Consider the following 17,401-nt stretch of genomic DNA (forward strand, 5'->3'; position numbering starts at 1 on the left):
GCATCTCTTCCTCAGGGAAAAAAAAAAAACAGACCCACAAAATTAACAAATGAACCAAGTTTACCTTTTTGGGCCAAACACTAGCTCCTACTTCAGGAAAAACAGTGGCTCCTCCTGCTGACACATCACTCATCTATAAGAATTGCAGACAGTATTATCAGAAGCACTGGTATAATAAAGTTAAATATGCCATTGTGAGGAAGGAATGATACTGCAGAGAATATGAGAACATCTGGACTTCTATTTACATAGATAGTTTGTGCAGGCTATTCAGGTTTTTTTATATTTATTTATTATTTATTTATTTATTACTTATTTATTTGAGACAATGCGAGTGAGGGAGCGGCAGAGAGAGAGAATCCCAAGCAGGCTCCATCCACACTGTCAGTGCTCAGCCCAATACAGGGTTCAAACCCACGAAACTGTGAGGTCATAGCCTGAGTCGAAACCAAGAGTTGGACGCTCAACCAACTGAGCCACCCAGGTGCCCCATGCTACTCAGTTTTTAAACAAAAAAAGATGCTGTTCTTTTCTAGGTTTATATACTTATATTAAAAAAAAATAAAAGTAAAAGAAATGATAAAGTCAGGAAGGGAGATAGGGACGTCTTTTATAGCTACTTCTTTTATAGCCAGAGGTAAAAAAAAAAAAAAAAAAAAAAAAGAGGATTTAAAATCAAATCAAGTAATACAAGGGTATAATTATGTATTTATTGCACTAGAATATAATCTCCATGGGGGCAGGAATTTTCATCTATTTTGTTCATTGCTCAGCTTTAATGTCTACAGTATTTATAGCAGGTGCTCCTACTGGGTATTTACCCAAAGAAAATGAAAACACTAATTCAAAAGGATGTAGGCACCCTTATGTTTGTCGCAGCATTATTTACAACAGCCAAATTATGGAAACAGCTCAAGTGTCCACTGATGAAAGGATAAGGAAGATGTGGTCTATATATACAACGGAATATTATTCAGCCATACAAAATGAAAGCTTGCCATTTGCAACAACATGGATGGATCTAGAGAGTATTATGTTAAGCAAAATAAGTCTGCCAGAGAAAGACAAATACTGTATGATTTCACTCATATGTGGAATTTAAGAAACGAAACAAAGGAACAAAAGAGACAAACCATGAAACAGACTTCTAACTGTAGAGAACAAACTGATGATTTACCCATCCATCCCCCTTCCACTCTGGTAAACAGGTAATGGGGATTTGGGAGTGCACTTGTGATAAGCACCAGGTGTTGTATGTAAGTGCTGAATCACTAAATTGTAGAGCTGAAATTAATATCACACTGTACGTTAATTATACCAGAATTAAAATTTGGAATTTTTAAATGTAAAACACAAATCTTCCAAATTAAGGGATCACATGGACAAAATGAGACAGGAAACCTATCATGCAGTGAAGATTTTTTCACAAGCAACGTAAGTAGAACGTATATACAAAGACTGTATCACAAAGCAAAGCCCAACTGTGCTATATCCAAGAGTCACATCTAAAACAAGAAGCCTTGAAACAAAAAGATTGCCAGGCAAATGCTATACCAAAGAAAATAGAGTTTGATCTTAATATCGAACACAGTTTAAATAAAAATAAAAGCACTGAGATAAAGAAGGATATTGTACTATGATGAATACATCCACTGGAGCAAAGAGCTAACTTTGAAGAAATGAAAAAGTTGTGCTAAATGGACCATGTAGGACAATACTTAAACAATGGCAGGGGGTGGGGGGCAAAATTACTGATCTAATCAAAATGCTATATAGTTAAGATAGAATGTAATAATCAAACATATAATCTAATGGTCAAATAATCTAATATTTATGGATATTGGACCAAATAATGTATAGCATCAATATTCATAAAAGCAAAAAAAATGTTTAATGTCTCAAACATCAGAAGAGATGACTAACCTCTCTAATAATACAAACTAAAACCACAATAACTGCCAATATAATAAGTGAAAGATGTGCAGACCAAAAGGTTAACAAACATATGACACTTAAAGGTAGGATATAAATTGGTACAATTATGGAGAATTCACTTCTAAAAAGTATACAAGATTTCACAGCATGAATTTTGTATAATGTATCATCGTCTCTCCTGGTTTTCCCTTTGTAATAATTCTCTCTCATCTTTAACATTATATGTCTCAAATTCTTTTTTTAATCCTAAATCCTTTTTATTACAGTGCTTAAATCCTTTTTTTATGGTATCTTAAATCTTTTTAGAAACAGATAAGGTTGTAAGAGGGAAGGAGGGTGATGAGGTAGGAAGGTGAAAAGGTGGATTGCAAAGAGGGAAGGAGAGAGAAAAGAATGGAAGAAATAAAGTAAAAGACAAATAGGGAAGGTAGCAGGAAGCAATGAAGCAGGAAAATGAGACTGAGCAGAGATACACAAATTTTGGTAGGGAGTGAGATAAACAGCAAAAAGAGATGCCATTTTCCTATCATTCAAATGGGTTAGGGGGTGGACAAAACAATGAAATAAGCAAAATTTATGTCTAGACTTAAAATTCATCTTTTGAAGTTAACAAAGGTTACAACATTGTAGAAGGTTATATTTTCCAAATATACTATTTCCCAGTATTCCTTGTCCTACATGTTCTGTTTACGTGACACTGACATTCTTATTGAGTGGTAGGGTCCATGTCTCCTCCCCTTGAAACTTGGCAGATCTTTGTAATTGCCTTGATTAATAAAAGCCAGGAGAAGTGACATTATTTGACTTCTGAAGGTAGGTAATAAAAATGCCATGCATTTCAGCCTTGCTTTTTGCAGAGATACTTGCTCTTGCAATCTAGTCACCATGCTGGGAAGAAGCCCAGACCACATGCAGGTACTCTGGCCAAAGCCAGCCTCAACCTTCAAGATGACCCCAGTGCCAGTCATCAACTGACTACAGATGCATGAATGATCCACAGCAAGAACCAGGAGTGAAGCCCACCTTACAACCATGAGACATAAAAATAGTTATTTTAATCTATTCAGTTTTGGGGTGATTTGTTAGGCAACAAAAGATAACTGGGGCAAATATTATGACAAAAGTTTAATTTTTTTTATATGTTTAAATATATAAACAATTTTAAAGTTTATTTCTTTTGGGAAAGAGAGAGCGTGCAGGTGCACGAGCAGGGGGGGCAGGCAGAGATTCCCAAGCAGGAAACTCACAATGAGGGACTTGAACTCACCAACTGTGAGCTCATGACCTGAGCAGAAATCAAGAGTCAGACTCTTAAACAACTGAGCCACCAGGTGCCCCGGTATATAAACAATTTTAAAAATAATGATCATACTGTTTTGAAATTTTACTAAACAATGTGAAAATGGTTACCCTTAATGGGGCTTCCAGGATGCTATAATGTGCTCTCTAGATTTAGCTGCTTACACCAGATGTATTCACTTTGTGAAAACTTAACAGGTTATAGTACTTAGGATTTGTATACTTTTTTTATGTATCAATAAAAAATTCAAAAGGAAAGTTTATTAAATGTGTGTGAATATATACAGAGATGCCTATATACACATCTGAACAGTCCATACACCAAAATATCCACAATGATTATCTCCAAATAGACTGTTAGTAATATTAATTTTTTTATATTTTTTTTAATTAAAGAGAGAGAGAAGAGCACAAATGGGGGAGAAACAGAGAGAGAGGGAGAGAGAATCCCAAGCAGGCTCTGCACTGTCAGCGCAGAGCCCAATATGGGGCTCAAACTCACAAAGCGTGAAATCATGACCTGAGCCAAAATCAAGAGTCAGATGCTCAACAGACTGAGCCACCCAGGTGCCCTGAGACTGTTAGTAATTTTAACTTTTTTATTCAGGTTTTAATATTACTATCTGAAAAAGTTACAAATGCAAAAACCCTCCACTTACTCAGTTGTAAAAACTTTAAATTAGGATGTTAAATAAGAGCTAAGGAAAACAGACCTCTGAACATCAAAATTAACATCATGTGATAAAATCCCAACTTAAAAATTTTAGCAAAAAAAAAAATTTTCTTTTAGCTATAACTTACATAAAACAGCCATGTAGCAATTCTATTTCCTGTCCCCAGCTCTTTGAAAGCATCTGGTTCATCTTTCTGTGAATAAAACACAACAAATTCAATGGTATAAAATTCAGGAATGCAAATTATCCAGTGGCACTAAATACCAGTAATATGCTTAAGGGTATGCCAAAAAAACCCAAAAGGTAATGTCTAGTGCATGATATACAGCAAGCAAATACTTGTTGGCTGTTGATTCAGATTGTACAGTGAATACTTTTGATAAGACCACTGGGGGTAGGGGGGACCTGTATTTATTAGCCTAAATAACGAAAATCAGTATCTACTATCCACAGATTATTAATTAATGCCTATAGTTTTAGCTTCCAAAGGGGCAGGGGGGAAAGAGCCTCTTAGCTACATTCATGAACTCTATTCTCTGCAGGTAAAGAATTTACCTTGAGATTTAAATTGAACTCATGGTCCATTCAAATGTTTACTGCTACTATGCTTGTCATTCTTTTGGACAGTCAGCACTTTAATCTGGCTGGACAATTCACATCTAGCTATTTAAATCTAAATTAAAATACAATACAGTGTCTTGGCAGTTATCCCAGAAAAATGAAAATGTATTTTTCACACAGAAATTTATAGACATCTTTATTGGTAATAGCCCCAAACTGGAAACTACCTTACTGTCCTTCAAAGAATGAACAATTAACCAACTGTGGTGTGTCTATACTGTGAACTCCTACTGAGCAATAAAAAAGAACACACTACTGACACATTCTTTAAGAACTCCACTAACCTCAGAGGAATTATGCTGCTGAGTGAAAAGAGATACATACTGCATATAACATCTATATAACATTTCTGAAATGATAATTACAGAGAACAGATTAGCAGCTACCAGCAGTTAAGGGATGGGAAGCAGAAGGGTATGTGCAGCTATAAGAGCAGGACTGTAAGGGAGTCTTGCAGTCATGGTGCAGTTATGCATCCTGATTGTGTGGTACTTTCACAAAGTTACACATGTAATAAAACTGCATAGATACACACACAATTAGTGCAAATAGAACTGGTGAAATATGAAATAGCTCTATGTCTTGTGCCAATGCTTATTTCTTGGTTTTGATAGTCAACTACAGTAATGCAAGATGTTAACATTGGGGAAGGCCGAGGGAAGGGTTCATAGGACCTCCCTGTACATTTCTTTGCAACTTCCTAGGAATCTGTAATTATTTCAAAATAAAAAACTAAGAAGAAAATTTAGTTGCACTAATGTCAGAGCTTGAACTGTACTCTTTCACATCATTCAAGACTCAGACATTTTTCAATAATTGAAAAAAGAAGGGAAAGACTAAAAATATATTCCTTGCTGGCCTACATAGAAAAAGAGTACAATTCTGGGATTTAAGCTAGTCAAGGGCCATGACACAATATAGGCTGTTTTCCTTCAAAAAAATGTACTCTTATTTTAAAATGACAGATCAAGAAGTTTATTAAAATGCCCGAGACAGTTCTTAGAATTCATGTATTTATGATAAAGCTTAATGAGGACTTGTATACTTGTATAATTTATAGCTTAATGTGAAAAAAGTAAGGTTAATATTTATTAATCTTAAGCAAGAGTAGTACTTGGTAAAGGACAGCTTTTTAGCAAACTGCTTTCATATTATATATTCTCCAGTGTCTCTCTACATCTGTTTTGTATTTTTTATCTTGTCTCTTAATGTATTCTTATAATTTATTCAGATTTACCAATTCATTCACTAATGCACTTCAACTGTCTCTGTTTTTTAAGTTTATTTATTTGAGAGAGAAAGCATGAGTGGGGGAGGGGCACAGAGAGAGACAGAAGGAGAGAGAGAGAGAGAGGAGAGACAGGATCCCAAGCAGGCTCTGCACTATCAGCACAGAGCCCAATGTGGGGCTTGAACCCAGGACCCATGAATTCATGACCTGAGCCGAAGTCGGATGCTCAACCAACTGAGCCACCCAGGCGCCCCTCTCTAATCTGTTTTAATTTATGCATCAAACTTTAAATTTTCAACAATTACTTTTTTCTACCTAGAGCTTCTATTTGTTTTTCAAATATGTTAAATCATTTTGAGAGTTTGTTAATTTTTATCCTTTTATTTTTAAAACTACTATACAGTTATTTTATATTCTCTGATTATTCAAGTACCTAACATCCTGGGGCTTCTAAATCTGTTGGTCACTTTAGTCTCATCAACGGTGTCTTATTACCAGTTTTTTTTTTCTTTAATGAGTTTGTATTTGGCTGACCTTAATCTTTAAAACTCTTGAGGTACTAGAATAAAGATGCCTGTCTTCAGGGAGGACATGAGTTTGTCTCTGCCAGGTACCAAGAAGCACTACCTAAATGAACAACTTTAATTTCTCCTCTTTCAGGGTAGTGAAATTCAAAATAAAAGGTTCACGTGAGAGCAGGCCTAGGCTTTCAAACTCCCAGAAGAGGCTCTCATACACATTCCATGCCCACCTGGATGATGAGAGGCAACTCTCCTTAAGGCTCCTGACTCCAAGCAGATTCTTTTCAAGGCTATTCTTTCTTTCTCTGAGGGTATAATCCTTTTGGAGATTCAGGTTTTATGCATCGGTCTCAAGTTCAGTAGCCTGCACAGTGGCAGGTCCTCTCACACAGCCATCAATCCTCAAAGCTCTAGATTCCTGGAGACAAATGCTTTCAGCTTCAGCTTTTTTGGCCCAGCCCCCCTTTAACTCTAATTTTAGTTTCTAGGTTTTCTTTGTTCATTTTGGGAATTGGGAATTTCCTTTACTTTCTTCCAGTCTCAGCAATGCATTTAAAAGTATCCTAAATTTTTTTTAACATCTAGGGGTTTTGTTTTGTTACTGCTAAGAAAGGTTTTATAGAATGTCTATTCCACCATGCTTCCACAAATTGCAAACAGGCTATGAATTTTTACTACTAAAAGAACAGACTTAACATGCCATGCCTAAGCTTCAGTTAGAACTCCTACATTCTCCTTTTTTTTTTTTTAAACTTACCCGTGCAAAATCAAAATGGGGTTCATATTGTCCTCCAACTCCATAATTTGCTACCTGAAGAAGAAGAAGAAAGCATGCATTAAAAAAAATCAAGATTACTATTCAAAAAATCTGTAAGTCCTATTTTGGCCTCTTACATGATATGGTTAGGTACTTCTACAGAAATTAGAAGCAAAACAGTTGAAATCAACGACAGTTCCTAAGGAACCAAGGATAAAAAACTAAGGATAGCTACTATATATTTAAGAACCTTAGTTAATATACCTTCTTTTAGCAAATTTTGAGGCACATGTTTTCCTCTAATATATAACTTAAACTAAAATTTGAATCAGAATTTTTAAATGTTTAGACTTAAAATATTATAGAATTAGAGTTTTGAGATCTCTATTATTAATTTTTACTAAACACTTTTCTTTGGAATTTAAATCAATCAAGACTCATGTTTTCCAAAGCCCCAAAATCTGGGAAACTCCCAATCAATTTTAATAAAATATCTTCCTACAATTTTAATCGGTAATGACAATGTCCCAGTGGGAAGCAGCAAAAGAAAGTAAAAAAGTGTCTGGTCTGAGTTTAAATTCTAGCTTTCTTAGTTACAATATATGTAATTCTGAATACAATCTCAGTTTTCTTATTTATAAATTAAGGAGAATGATGCCTTCCCTTAGCTCCCTCCTTGTATCCCAATATGACACAATAAAAGGAGAATGTAATTTGAAGAGCACTACCAATGAAATGAAAGAAAAACATAATTAAAAGAGTGTTGCCCACAGCAAAGTCCAAGTCCTATGTGAATTATTATTACTCTGGATATTTTACTCCTTATATTGTAGACACATTGGGTTGAATCAACCTATTAAGTAAAACTGTATCACATAGCCTGAAAGATCCTGTGAGGGTTAGGCAGATGAGAATAAACACAGATCAGGAAAGAAAAAGCTACATACAAGACCTTTTAGTAATATAATGAATACCAAGGAAATTGTAGATTACCATGGAATAAATGGCAACTTAATTAAGCAATTTAAATATAGGCAATCCTGATTTTGCACAGTTCCAAAAGGCACACATCTAATGGTTTAGCTACTCATTAACACCAGAGTTCCAACAACATAGTTTAAATTTCAGTCACCAAAACATATTGACTACAAGTAATTGCATAAAGTACAAATGTTGCTGCTAGCACTTTAGTCCACAAATTACGATGTAAATAACAGCTGTACATCATGATGAATGACCAATCATATCACTTCTTTCAAAGTCTATCAGTGATTGGTCACTGCACATCTGTTAATTCATGCACAGACACCAAAGTATGTAGTTGTGTTGCCTCCTTATCTCCCAGTGAAAACTCATGTGATATTTTACAAAAATGAATAGCTGGAAGAGGCAAATGGCTAACAAAGACAATGTACAGCAGAAAAAGGGAAAGTAATAATGCTTTAAGTAAAATTCAAATCAAACTTAAATGGTGATATAGAAAAAAAATGACAAGGGGAATGCTTCCACTTGTGCAGGTCAAGAAACTCTAGCTATGCAGCCAGAGGAACGTGGTGAAGGCAAACTTACCGATATAAGGAAAGTGATTGTGATGGAAAGGATAAAGATGTCTTGGAGGAAGGAAGAAATGATGTTGGAAAAAAAATCTTTCAACCCACTGCACTACCCAGGTGCCCCAAATTTCACAAGAAGGAATGTTTAAACTATCCTTGATAAGTGTTTACAGAGATATAAAGCACTTTAATTCTCAATATTCACAATAAAGATTACCCAGACAATTCAATAGGGAAGAGTAATTTTTAAATACATGGTGCTGGTGGGGTGCCTGGGTGGCTCAGTCGGTTAAGCATCTGACTTCAGCTCAGATCATGATCTCGCTGTCCGTGAGTTCGACCCCCGCATCGGGCTCTGTGCTGACAGCTCAGAGCCTGGAGCCTGTTTCAGATTCTGTGTCTCCCTCTCTCTCTGACCCTCCCCCATTCATGCTCTGTCTCTCTCTGTCTCAAAAATAAATAAACGTTTAAATAAAATTTTTCAAAAATAAATAAATGTTAAAAAAAAATTAAATACATGATGCTGGGACAACTGAATATCCACATGAAAAGAATGAAGTTGGACCTCTACCTCATATACAAAATTGACTCAAAATAGATCAAAGACCTGAACATAACAGATAAAACTATAAAACTGTTAGGAAAAAACACATGTATAAATCTTTGTGACCTTGCATTAGGCAATAGTTTCTTAGATATCCAGAGCACAAGCAACCGGGGACTTCTGAGAAAGACGGCAGAATATGAGGATCCTAGGCTCACCTTGTCCCACGGGCACACCTAGATCATATCAAAATCAGTGTAAATAACTCAGAAAATGACCCAAGGACTGGCAGAACAGACTCTCCACCGCTAAATGTAGAGAAGGGGACACATGGAAGAGGGTAGGAAGGGCTGAGATGTGGTAGGGAGCCAAAAAGACTGAGACTGCCTGTGGGAGGGAGGAAAGCAGTGGAGTGGAGAGGGGAGAGGAGCAGACCTCCACACCAGGCAGCCCATGCATACGGGGCCTGTATGGGTGAGATGAATCCCTATAAACATCTGTCTTTGAAAACCAAAGGGGCATGGATTCTCATGTTCTTATAATCAGTGGGTTTACCACCTGGAACTTTAAAAATCAGCAAGCTCAGCTCTGGGAGAGTCTGAGGGCAGAAGGAAACTGAATCTCTGCCCTTAAAGAGACAGTGCACTGAAGAGCCCAGCTGACACACAGCATAGAAGAGGCAGTTTGAAAAATGCCACCTGAAAAAAAAAAAAAGAATGCCACCTGGGGTGGGTGGCGCCTGGGTGGCTCAGTCAGTTACTTCGGCTCAGTTACTTCAGCTCAGGATCTGACAGTTTGTGGGTTCAAGCCCCGTGTCAGGCTCTGTGCTGACAGCTCAGAGCCTAGAGCCTACTTTGGATTCTGTGTCTCCCTCTCTCTCTGCCCATTCCCTGCTCATGCTCTTTCTCTCAAAAATAAATAAAAGTGTTTTAAAAATTTTTTAAAATGCCTGGGTATACAGGAAGGAGATTTTTTTTTACTAATCTCAGTACATGAGCTGGAGGGGCAGGGATTTGAGGGGGACTTCTCTAAGAGCCATTTCCTTCCCCTGCCCCCTTCCCCAGCCTGGATTCACAGACACCTATGGGAACCAGGGCAGCAGAACACTCTCCTGCTAACAGTGAGAGCTCCGCCAGACATTCTTCTGCAGACATACCCCCTCCATCCCAAGCAGCCTCAGGTCCCCTTTCACAGCACACCTGCATGGACCTTATTAACAGTGCCCTCTGAACCCTCCCCCTGCTCACCAAGCTATTATACGGACCCACCCTTCCATTCCAGTCTGGGCAGTTTTCTCATGGTCTTCAAGCTCTCTCCCACAGCAAACCAGTGTAGATCTTGCAGGCACCATGAATCTCAGCCTGCTTTTTCTTGCGGACCTGCCCTTCCAATAGACCCTTGGCCAGAGTCCATCCAAAGCAGTGCCACAAGCCTGGAAGTGTGCAAGTAGCCCTGATGGGGGCCTCTACCACTACAAAGTGACTCCTGCCCCAGGGAGAGATGAAGATATATACACGTACCAGTCCAACTATGGCCCAGCAGTGGGCTGGGGCAGACATCGGTCTGACTACAGGCCCTACCCACCAACAAAAGCTTCTCAGGGCACAACAGAGGGAAAACACCCTGCAGTTCAGTGCTACTCCATCTCTGGCAAATGTCTGGTCTGACTCAACTCAAGCCCAAGGTGGCCCTAGATTAGGCCACTAACAACACAGAGACCAAAATCTGCCCACAACAGGCAGAGAGTGCCATTGCAGACAACTGGACTAAAAGCAGTGTGGCTCATGCAACACACATAGAAAACATCCCTAAAGCACTGGGTTCTGGTGAACAGGGGACAGTGCACTGCAGGGTACTATAGGACCTCTTTTTCACAAAGCCACAGCTTTCCAGAGTGGGAGACATAGCTGACTTACCTAACACAAAGAAACAGACAGAGTTAGACAAAATAAGGAGACAGAGGAGTGTGTCCCAAATGAAAGAACAGGACAAAATCACAAGAGACCTATGCAAAACAGAGATAAATAATATCCCTGATAAAGAATTTAAAGTAATAGTCATAGGAGCACCTGGGTGGTTCGGTCAGTTAAGTGTCTGACTTTGGCTCAGGTCATGATTTCACAGTTCATGGGTTCCAGCCCTGCATCAGGCTCTCCACTGACAATGACAGCCTGCTTGGAATTCTCTCTCCCTCTCTCTCTGCCCTTCCCCACTCGCACGCTCTTTCTCAAAATAAATAAAGAAAAAAGGAATATATTTAAAAAATAAGTAAGTAAAGTAATAGTCATAAAGATACTCACTAGACTTGAGAACAAAGTGAAGGATCTTAGTGAGACCCTCAACAAAGAGATACAAAACATAAAAAAAAAAAAAAAAAGAACGAATCAGAGATGAACAACTCAATAAGTGAGGTTAAAAATATACTAGAGGGGGGGCGCCTGGGTGGCGCAGTCGGTTAAGCGTCCGACTTCAGCCAGGTCACGATCTCGCGGTCCGTGAGTTCGAGCCCCGCGTCGGGCTCTGGGCTGATGGCTCAGAGCCTGGAGCCTGTTTCCGATTCTGTGTCTCCCTCTCTCTCTGCCCTCCCCCGTTCATGCTCTGTCTCTCTCTGTCCCAAAAATAAATAAACGTTGAAAAAAAAAAATTAAAAAAAAAAAAAAATATACTAGAGGGAAGTAAATAGTAGACTAGTGTTAGCAGAACAGATCAGCAACTTGGAGGACACAGTAATGGAAAGCAACCAAGTTGAACAGGAAAAAGAAAAAAAAAGTGAAAACAGACTAAGGGAACTCAGTAACACCATCAAACGTAGTAACATTTGCATTATATGAATTCCAGAAGGAAAAGAGAGAGAGAAGGAAGCAGAATATTTATTTGAAAAAATAATAGCTGAAAATTTCCCAGTTGTCAGGAAGGAAACAGAAATCCAGATCCAGGAAGCACAGAGAGCCCCCAACAAAATCAACAAGGAGGTCCACACTAAGATACGTAGTACTTAAAATGGAAAGCAGTAATAAACAGAATTTTAAAAGCAGCAAGAGAAAACAGTTACATAAAAGGGAAATCTCTTAAGGCTATAAGCAGATTTTTCAGCAGAAACTTTGCAGGCAGGAGGGAATGGCAGGATGTATTCAAAGAGCTGGGAAAAACAAACAAACAAACAAACAAACAACCTGCAGCCAAGAATATACTCTCCAGCAAGGCTATCATTCAGATTAGAAGAAGAGAAAGTTTCCAGACAACAGAAGTTAAAGGAATTCATGATCACTAAAACAGCTCTATAAGAAATGTTAAAAGAGACTCTGGAAATGAAAGACCATAAGGAGAAGTATGAAGAGTAGGAAGCATAAAAGCAATAAAATTAAGCTTATCTACAAATATCAGTCAAGGGGCACCTGGGTGGCTCAGTCCGTTAAGTGTCCTACTTTGGCTCAGGTCATGATCTCATGGCTCATGGGTTTGAGCCCCCACATCGGGCTCTGTGCTGACAGCTCAGAGCCTGGAGCCTACTTCTGATTCTGTGTCTCCTTGTCTCTCTCTGCCCCTCCCCCATTCACCCTGTCTCTCTCTCTCAAAAATAAACATTAGAAGAAAAAATTTTTAAAAAATTAGTCAAGAGTTTCACAAAAGGATGTATAGTATCACACCATATACCTAAAATGTGGCAGGGGAGAGGAGTAAAAATTTAAAGCTTTTAGAATGTATTCAAACTTGGGGCACCCAGGTGACTCAGTCCACTGAACGTCCAACTCTTAATTTCAGCTCAAGTCATGGTCTCGTGGTTCGTGGGTTCGCGCCCCACATCAGGCTCTGCACTGACAGCATGAAGCCTGCTTCAGATTCTCTCTCCCTCTTTCTTTGCCCCTCCCCTACTCACCCCCCCTTTTAAAAATAAATAAAAATTTAAAAATTTTTTAAAAATTTGTTTTAAAAAGAATGGATTCAAACTTCATAAACTTAAGTGACCATCTACTTAATACAGACTGCTGTATGCATATGATGTTATATACAAACCTCATCGTAGCACAAATCAAAAACTGGTAATAGATATATGCAAAAAATAAAGAGAAAGGAATCCAAGTATATCACTGATGAAAGCCAGCTAACCGTGAGAGAAGAGAACAAGAGAGAAAGAACTACAATGGCAACCATAAAACAAGAAACAAAGTGCAATAAATACATACCTATCAATTATTTTGAATGTAAGTGGCCTTAACACTCCAATTTAAAAAAAAACACAAAAAACAGAGGATGACAGAATGGCTAAAAAAATCAAGACACATCTATATGCTGCCTATAAGAGACTCATTTCACACCTAAGAGACATGCAGATTGAAAGTGAAGGGGTAGAAAAGCATTTATAGTGCAAATGGAAGTGAAAAAAAGCTTAAGTAGCAATACTTATATTGGATAAAACAGATTTTAAAACAAAGACTGTAAGAAGAGACAAAGAAGGATACTATATGACCATAAAGGGGACAATCCAACAAGATATAGAAATTGTAAACATTTATGCACCCAACATAGAAGGACCCAAATACATAAAGCAGCTAACAAACATAAAGGAAATAATTGCTAATAATACAATACTAGGAGACTTTGACACTCACTTATATCAATGGATAGATCATTTAAACAGAAAATCAACATAACAGTTGGTTTGGATGATACACTGGACCACACAGCTCTAACAGATCTATTCAGAACATTCCACCCTAAAATAGTAGAATATACATTCAAGGGCACATGGAACATTCTCCAGAATAGATCACTTATTAGGCCACAAAACAAGTCTCAACAAATTAAAAAGTCATACCAAACATCTTTTTTGACAACACTATGAAACTAGAAACTAATTACAAGGAAAACTCGGGAACGAACAAATACACACAGGTTAAATAACATGCTACTAAACAATGAATGTGTTAACCAAGAAATCAGTAAAAAAAAAAAAAAAAAAAAAAAAAAAGTGGAAACAAATGAAAACAAAAACTGAGATGTGGCAAAAGCTGTCCTAAGAGGGAAGTTTATATCAATAGAAACCTACTTCAAAAGCAAGAAAAATCTCAGATACACAACCTAACCTTACATCTAAAGGGGACTAGAAAAAGAAAAACAAAACCCCAAACCAGCAGAAAGAAGAAAATAATAAAGATTAGAGCAGAAAGAAATGAAACAGAAATTACAAAAACAATGTAACAGATCAATGAAACCAGGAACTGATTCTTTGAAAAGTTCAACAAAATTGATAAACCTCTAGCCAGACTCATAAAAAAAAGAACTCAAGGGGCACCTGGGTGGCGCAGTCGGTTAAGCGTCCGACTTCAGCCAGGTCACGATCTCGCGGTCTGTGAGTTCGAGCCCCGCGTCGGGCTCTGGGCTGATGGCTCAGAGCCTGGAGCCTGTTTCTGATTCTGTGTCTCCCTCTCTCTCTGCCCCTCCCCCGTTCATGCTCTGTCTCTCTCTGTCCCAAAAATAAATAAACGTTGAAAAAAAAAAAATGTTTAAAAAAAAAAAAAAAGAACTCAAATAAACAAAAACAGAAATGAAAGAGGAGAAATAACAATCAACACCACAGAAATACAAAGAACTGCAAAAGAATATTATGAAAAATTACATGCCAACAAATTGGACAACCTAGAAGAAATGGATAAATTTCTAGAAACATATTAACCTCCTAAAACTGAATCAGGAAGAAACAGAAAATTTAAACAGACTGAATCAGTAATCAAAAAACTCACAACAGGGGGGCCTCGGTGGCTTGGTCAGTTAAGTGTCCACCTCTTGATTTTGGCTCAGGTTGTGATCTCATGGTTCATGAATTTGAGTCCTGCATTGAGCTTTGCACTGACAGCATGGAGCCTGCTTTGGATTCTCTCTCTCCCTCTCTCTCTGCCCCTCCCCAGCTCACTCACTCTCTCTCTCTCTCTCTCTCTCTAAATAAATAAATAAATAAATAAATACAGGGGCGCCTGGGTGGCTTAGTCGGTTAGGCATCCGACTTTAGCTCAGATCATGATATCACAGTCCGTGAGATCTAGCCCCACATCTGAGCTGTCAGCTCAGAGTCTGCTTCAGATTCTGTGTCTCCCTCTCTCTGCCCCTCCCCTGCTCATGCTCTGTCTCAAAAATAAATAAAAACATTAAAAATAATAAATAAACAAACAAACAAATAAATAAATAAATATAAACGTATTAAAAAAAAACCCTCCCAACAAACAAAAGTCCAGGACCAGATAGCTTCACAAGTGAATTCTATCAAATATTTCAAGAAGAGACGGGGCACCTGGGTGGCGCAGTCGGTTAAGCGTCCGACTTCAGCCAGGTCACGATCTCGCGGTCCGGGAGTTCGAGCCCCGCGTCAGGCTCTGGGCTGATGGCTCAGAGCCTGGAGCCTGTTTCCGATTCTGTGTCTCCCTCTCTCTCTGCCCCTCCCCCGTTCATGCTCTGTCTCTCTCTGTCCCAAAAATAAATAAATGTTGAAAAAAAAAAAAAAATTTAAAAAAAAAAAAAAAAAAAAAAAAAAAAAAAAAGAAGAGTTAATAACTATTCTTCTCAAAGTATTCTAAAAATAGAAGAGGGAGAAAAGCTTCTATGAGGCCAACATTACCCTGACACCTAAACCAGATAAAGACACTATACAAAAAGAAAACTACAGGCCAACATCTCTGATGAACATCCAGAAAATATTAGCAAGCCAAATTCAACAGTACATTAAAAAACTCACTGACCAGGATCAAGCGGGATTTATTCCTGGTATGCAAGGGTGGTTCAATATTTGCAAAACAATCACTATGATACATCACATCAGCAAGAGAAAGCATAAAAACCACTTAATAATTTCAACAGATGCAGAAGAAACATTTCACAAAGTACAACATCCATTCATGATAAACCCTCAACAAAGTAGGTTTAGAGGGAACATACCTCAACATAATGAAGGCTATATATGATAATCCCACAGCTATATCACACTCAATGGTGAAAAACTGAAAGCTTTCTCCCTAACATCAGGAACAAGACAAAGATGTCCACTCTTACTACTTTTATTCAACATAGTACTGGGAGTCCTAGCCACAGCAATCAGACAAGAAAAAGAAATAGAAGGCATTCATATTGGTAAGGAAAAATGAAAACTTTCATTATTTACAGATGACATGATACTATACATAAAAAACCCTAAAGACTCCACCAAAAAACTACTTGACATGATAAATGAATTCAGTAAGGTCACAGGATACAAAATCAATATACACAAATCCACTGCATTTCTATACACTCATAATGAAGTAGCAGAAAGAAATGAAGAAAACAGTCCCATTTACTATTTAACCAAAAATAATAAAATACCTAGGAATAAACCTAACTAAGGAAGTGAAAGACCTGTACACAGAGAACTATAGAACACTGATGAAAGAAACTGAAGAGGACTATAAAACACTGATGAAAAAAACTGAAATGGAAAAATATTCCATGCTCATGAATTGGAAGAACAAATATTGTTGAAATATCCATACTACCAAAGCAATCTACAGATTTAATGCAATCCCTATCAAAATGCCAGCAGCATTATTTTACAGAACTAGAATAATACTAAAATTTGTATGGAACCACAAAAGACCTCCAATAGCCAAAGCAATCTTGAAAAAGAACAAAACTGGAGGTATCACAATCTCAGCTATCAAGATGTACTACAAAGCTATAGTAATCAAAACAGTCTGGTATTGGTCAAAAAACATACATATAAATTAACAGAACAGAATAGAAAACCCAGAAATAAACCCACAATTATGTGGTCAATTAATCTTCAACAAAGGAGGCAAGAATATGCAATAGGAAAGAGACGGTCTCTCCAATAAATGGTGCTGGGAAAACTAGACAGCTACATGCAAAAGAATCAAACTGAACCACTTTCTTGCAACATTCACAGACATAAACTGGAAATGGATTAAAGACCTAATGTGAAACCATGAAAATCCTAGCAGAGAGCACAGGCAATAATTTCTCTGACATCAGCTGCAGCAAAATTTTTCTAAACATGTCACCTGTGCAAGGGAAACAAAAGCAAAAATAAACTGTTGGGACTACATCAAAATAAAAAGCTTCTGCACAGCAAAGGGAACAATCAACAAAACTAAACAATAAGCTACTGAATGGGAGAAAATATTTGCAAATGTCATATCTGACAAAGGGTTGTTAATATCCAAAATATAAAAGAATTTATATAACTCAACACTCAAAACACAAATAATCCAATTAAAAAATG

At 37.6% G+C, this 17,401-nt stretch overlaps 1 protein-coding gene across 2 annotated transcripts in view; it reads right to left on the reverse strand.

Annotated features, from left to right (window-relative positions):
• P4HA1 (prolyl 4-hydroxylase subunit alpha 1) overlaps window positions 1-17,401 on the reverse strand; it is an 89,456-nt gene that overhangs the window by 3,292 nt on the left and 68,763 nt on the right. For both annotated transcript variants that reach the window (XM_045437732.1, XM_045437733.1), the window contains exons 11-13: window positions 7,039-7,092; window positions 4,036-4,101; window positions 65-133 (exon numbers count right to left, since the gene is read on the reverse strand). In XM_045437732.1, the coding sequence (XP_045293688.1) occupies window positions 65-133; window positions 4,036-4,101; window positions 7,039-7,092 (189 nt within the window). The remainder of the gene's footprint in view (window positions 1-64; window positions 134-4,035; window positions 4,102-7,038; window positions 7,093-17,401) is intronic.

The sequence above is a fragment of the Leopardus geoffroyi genome, chromosome D2 (assembly GCF_018350155.1).
Source record: "Leopardus geoffroyi isolate Oge1 chromosome D2, O.geoffroyi_Oge1_pat1.0, whole genome shotgun sequence".
Lineage (NCBI taxonomy): Eukaryota > Metazoa > Chordata > Mammalia > Carnivora > Felidae > Leopardus > Leopardus geoffroyi.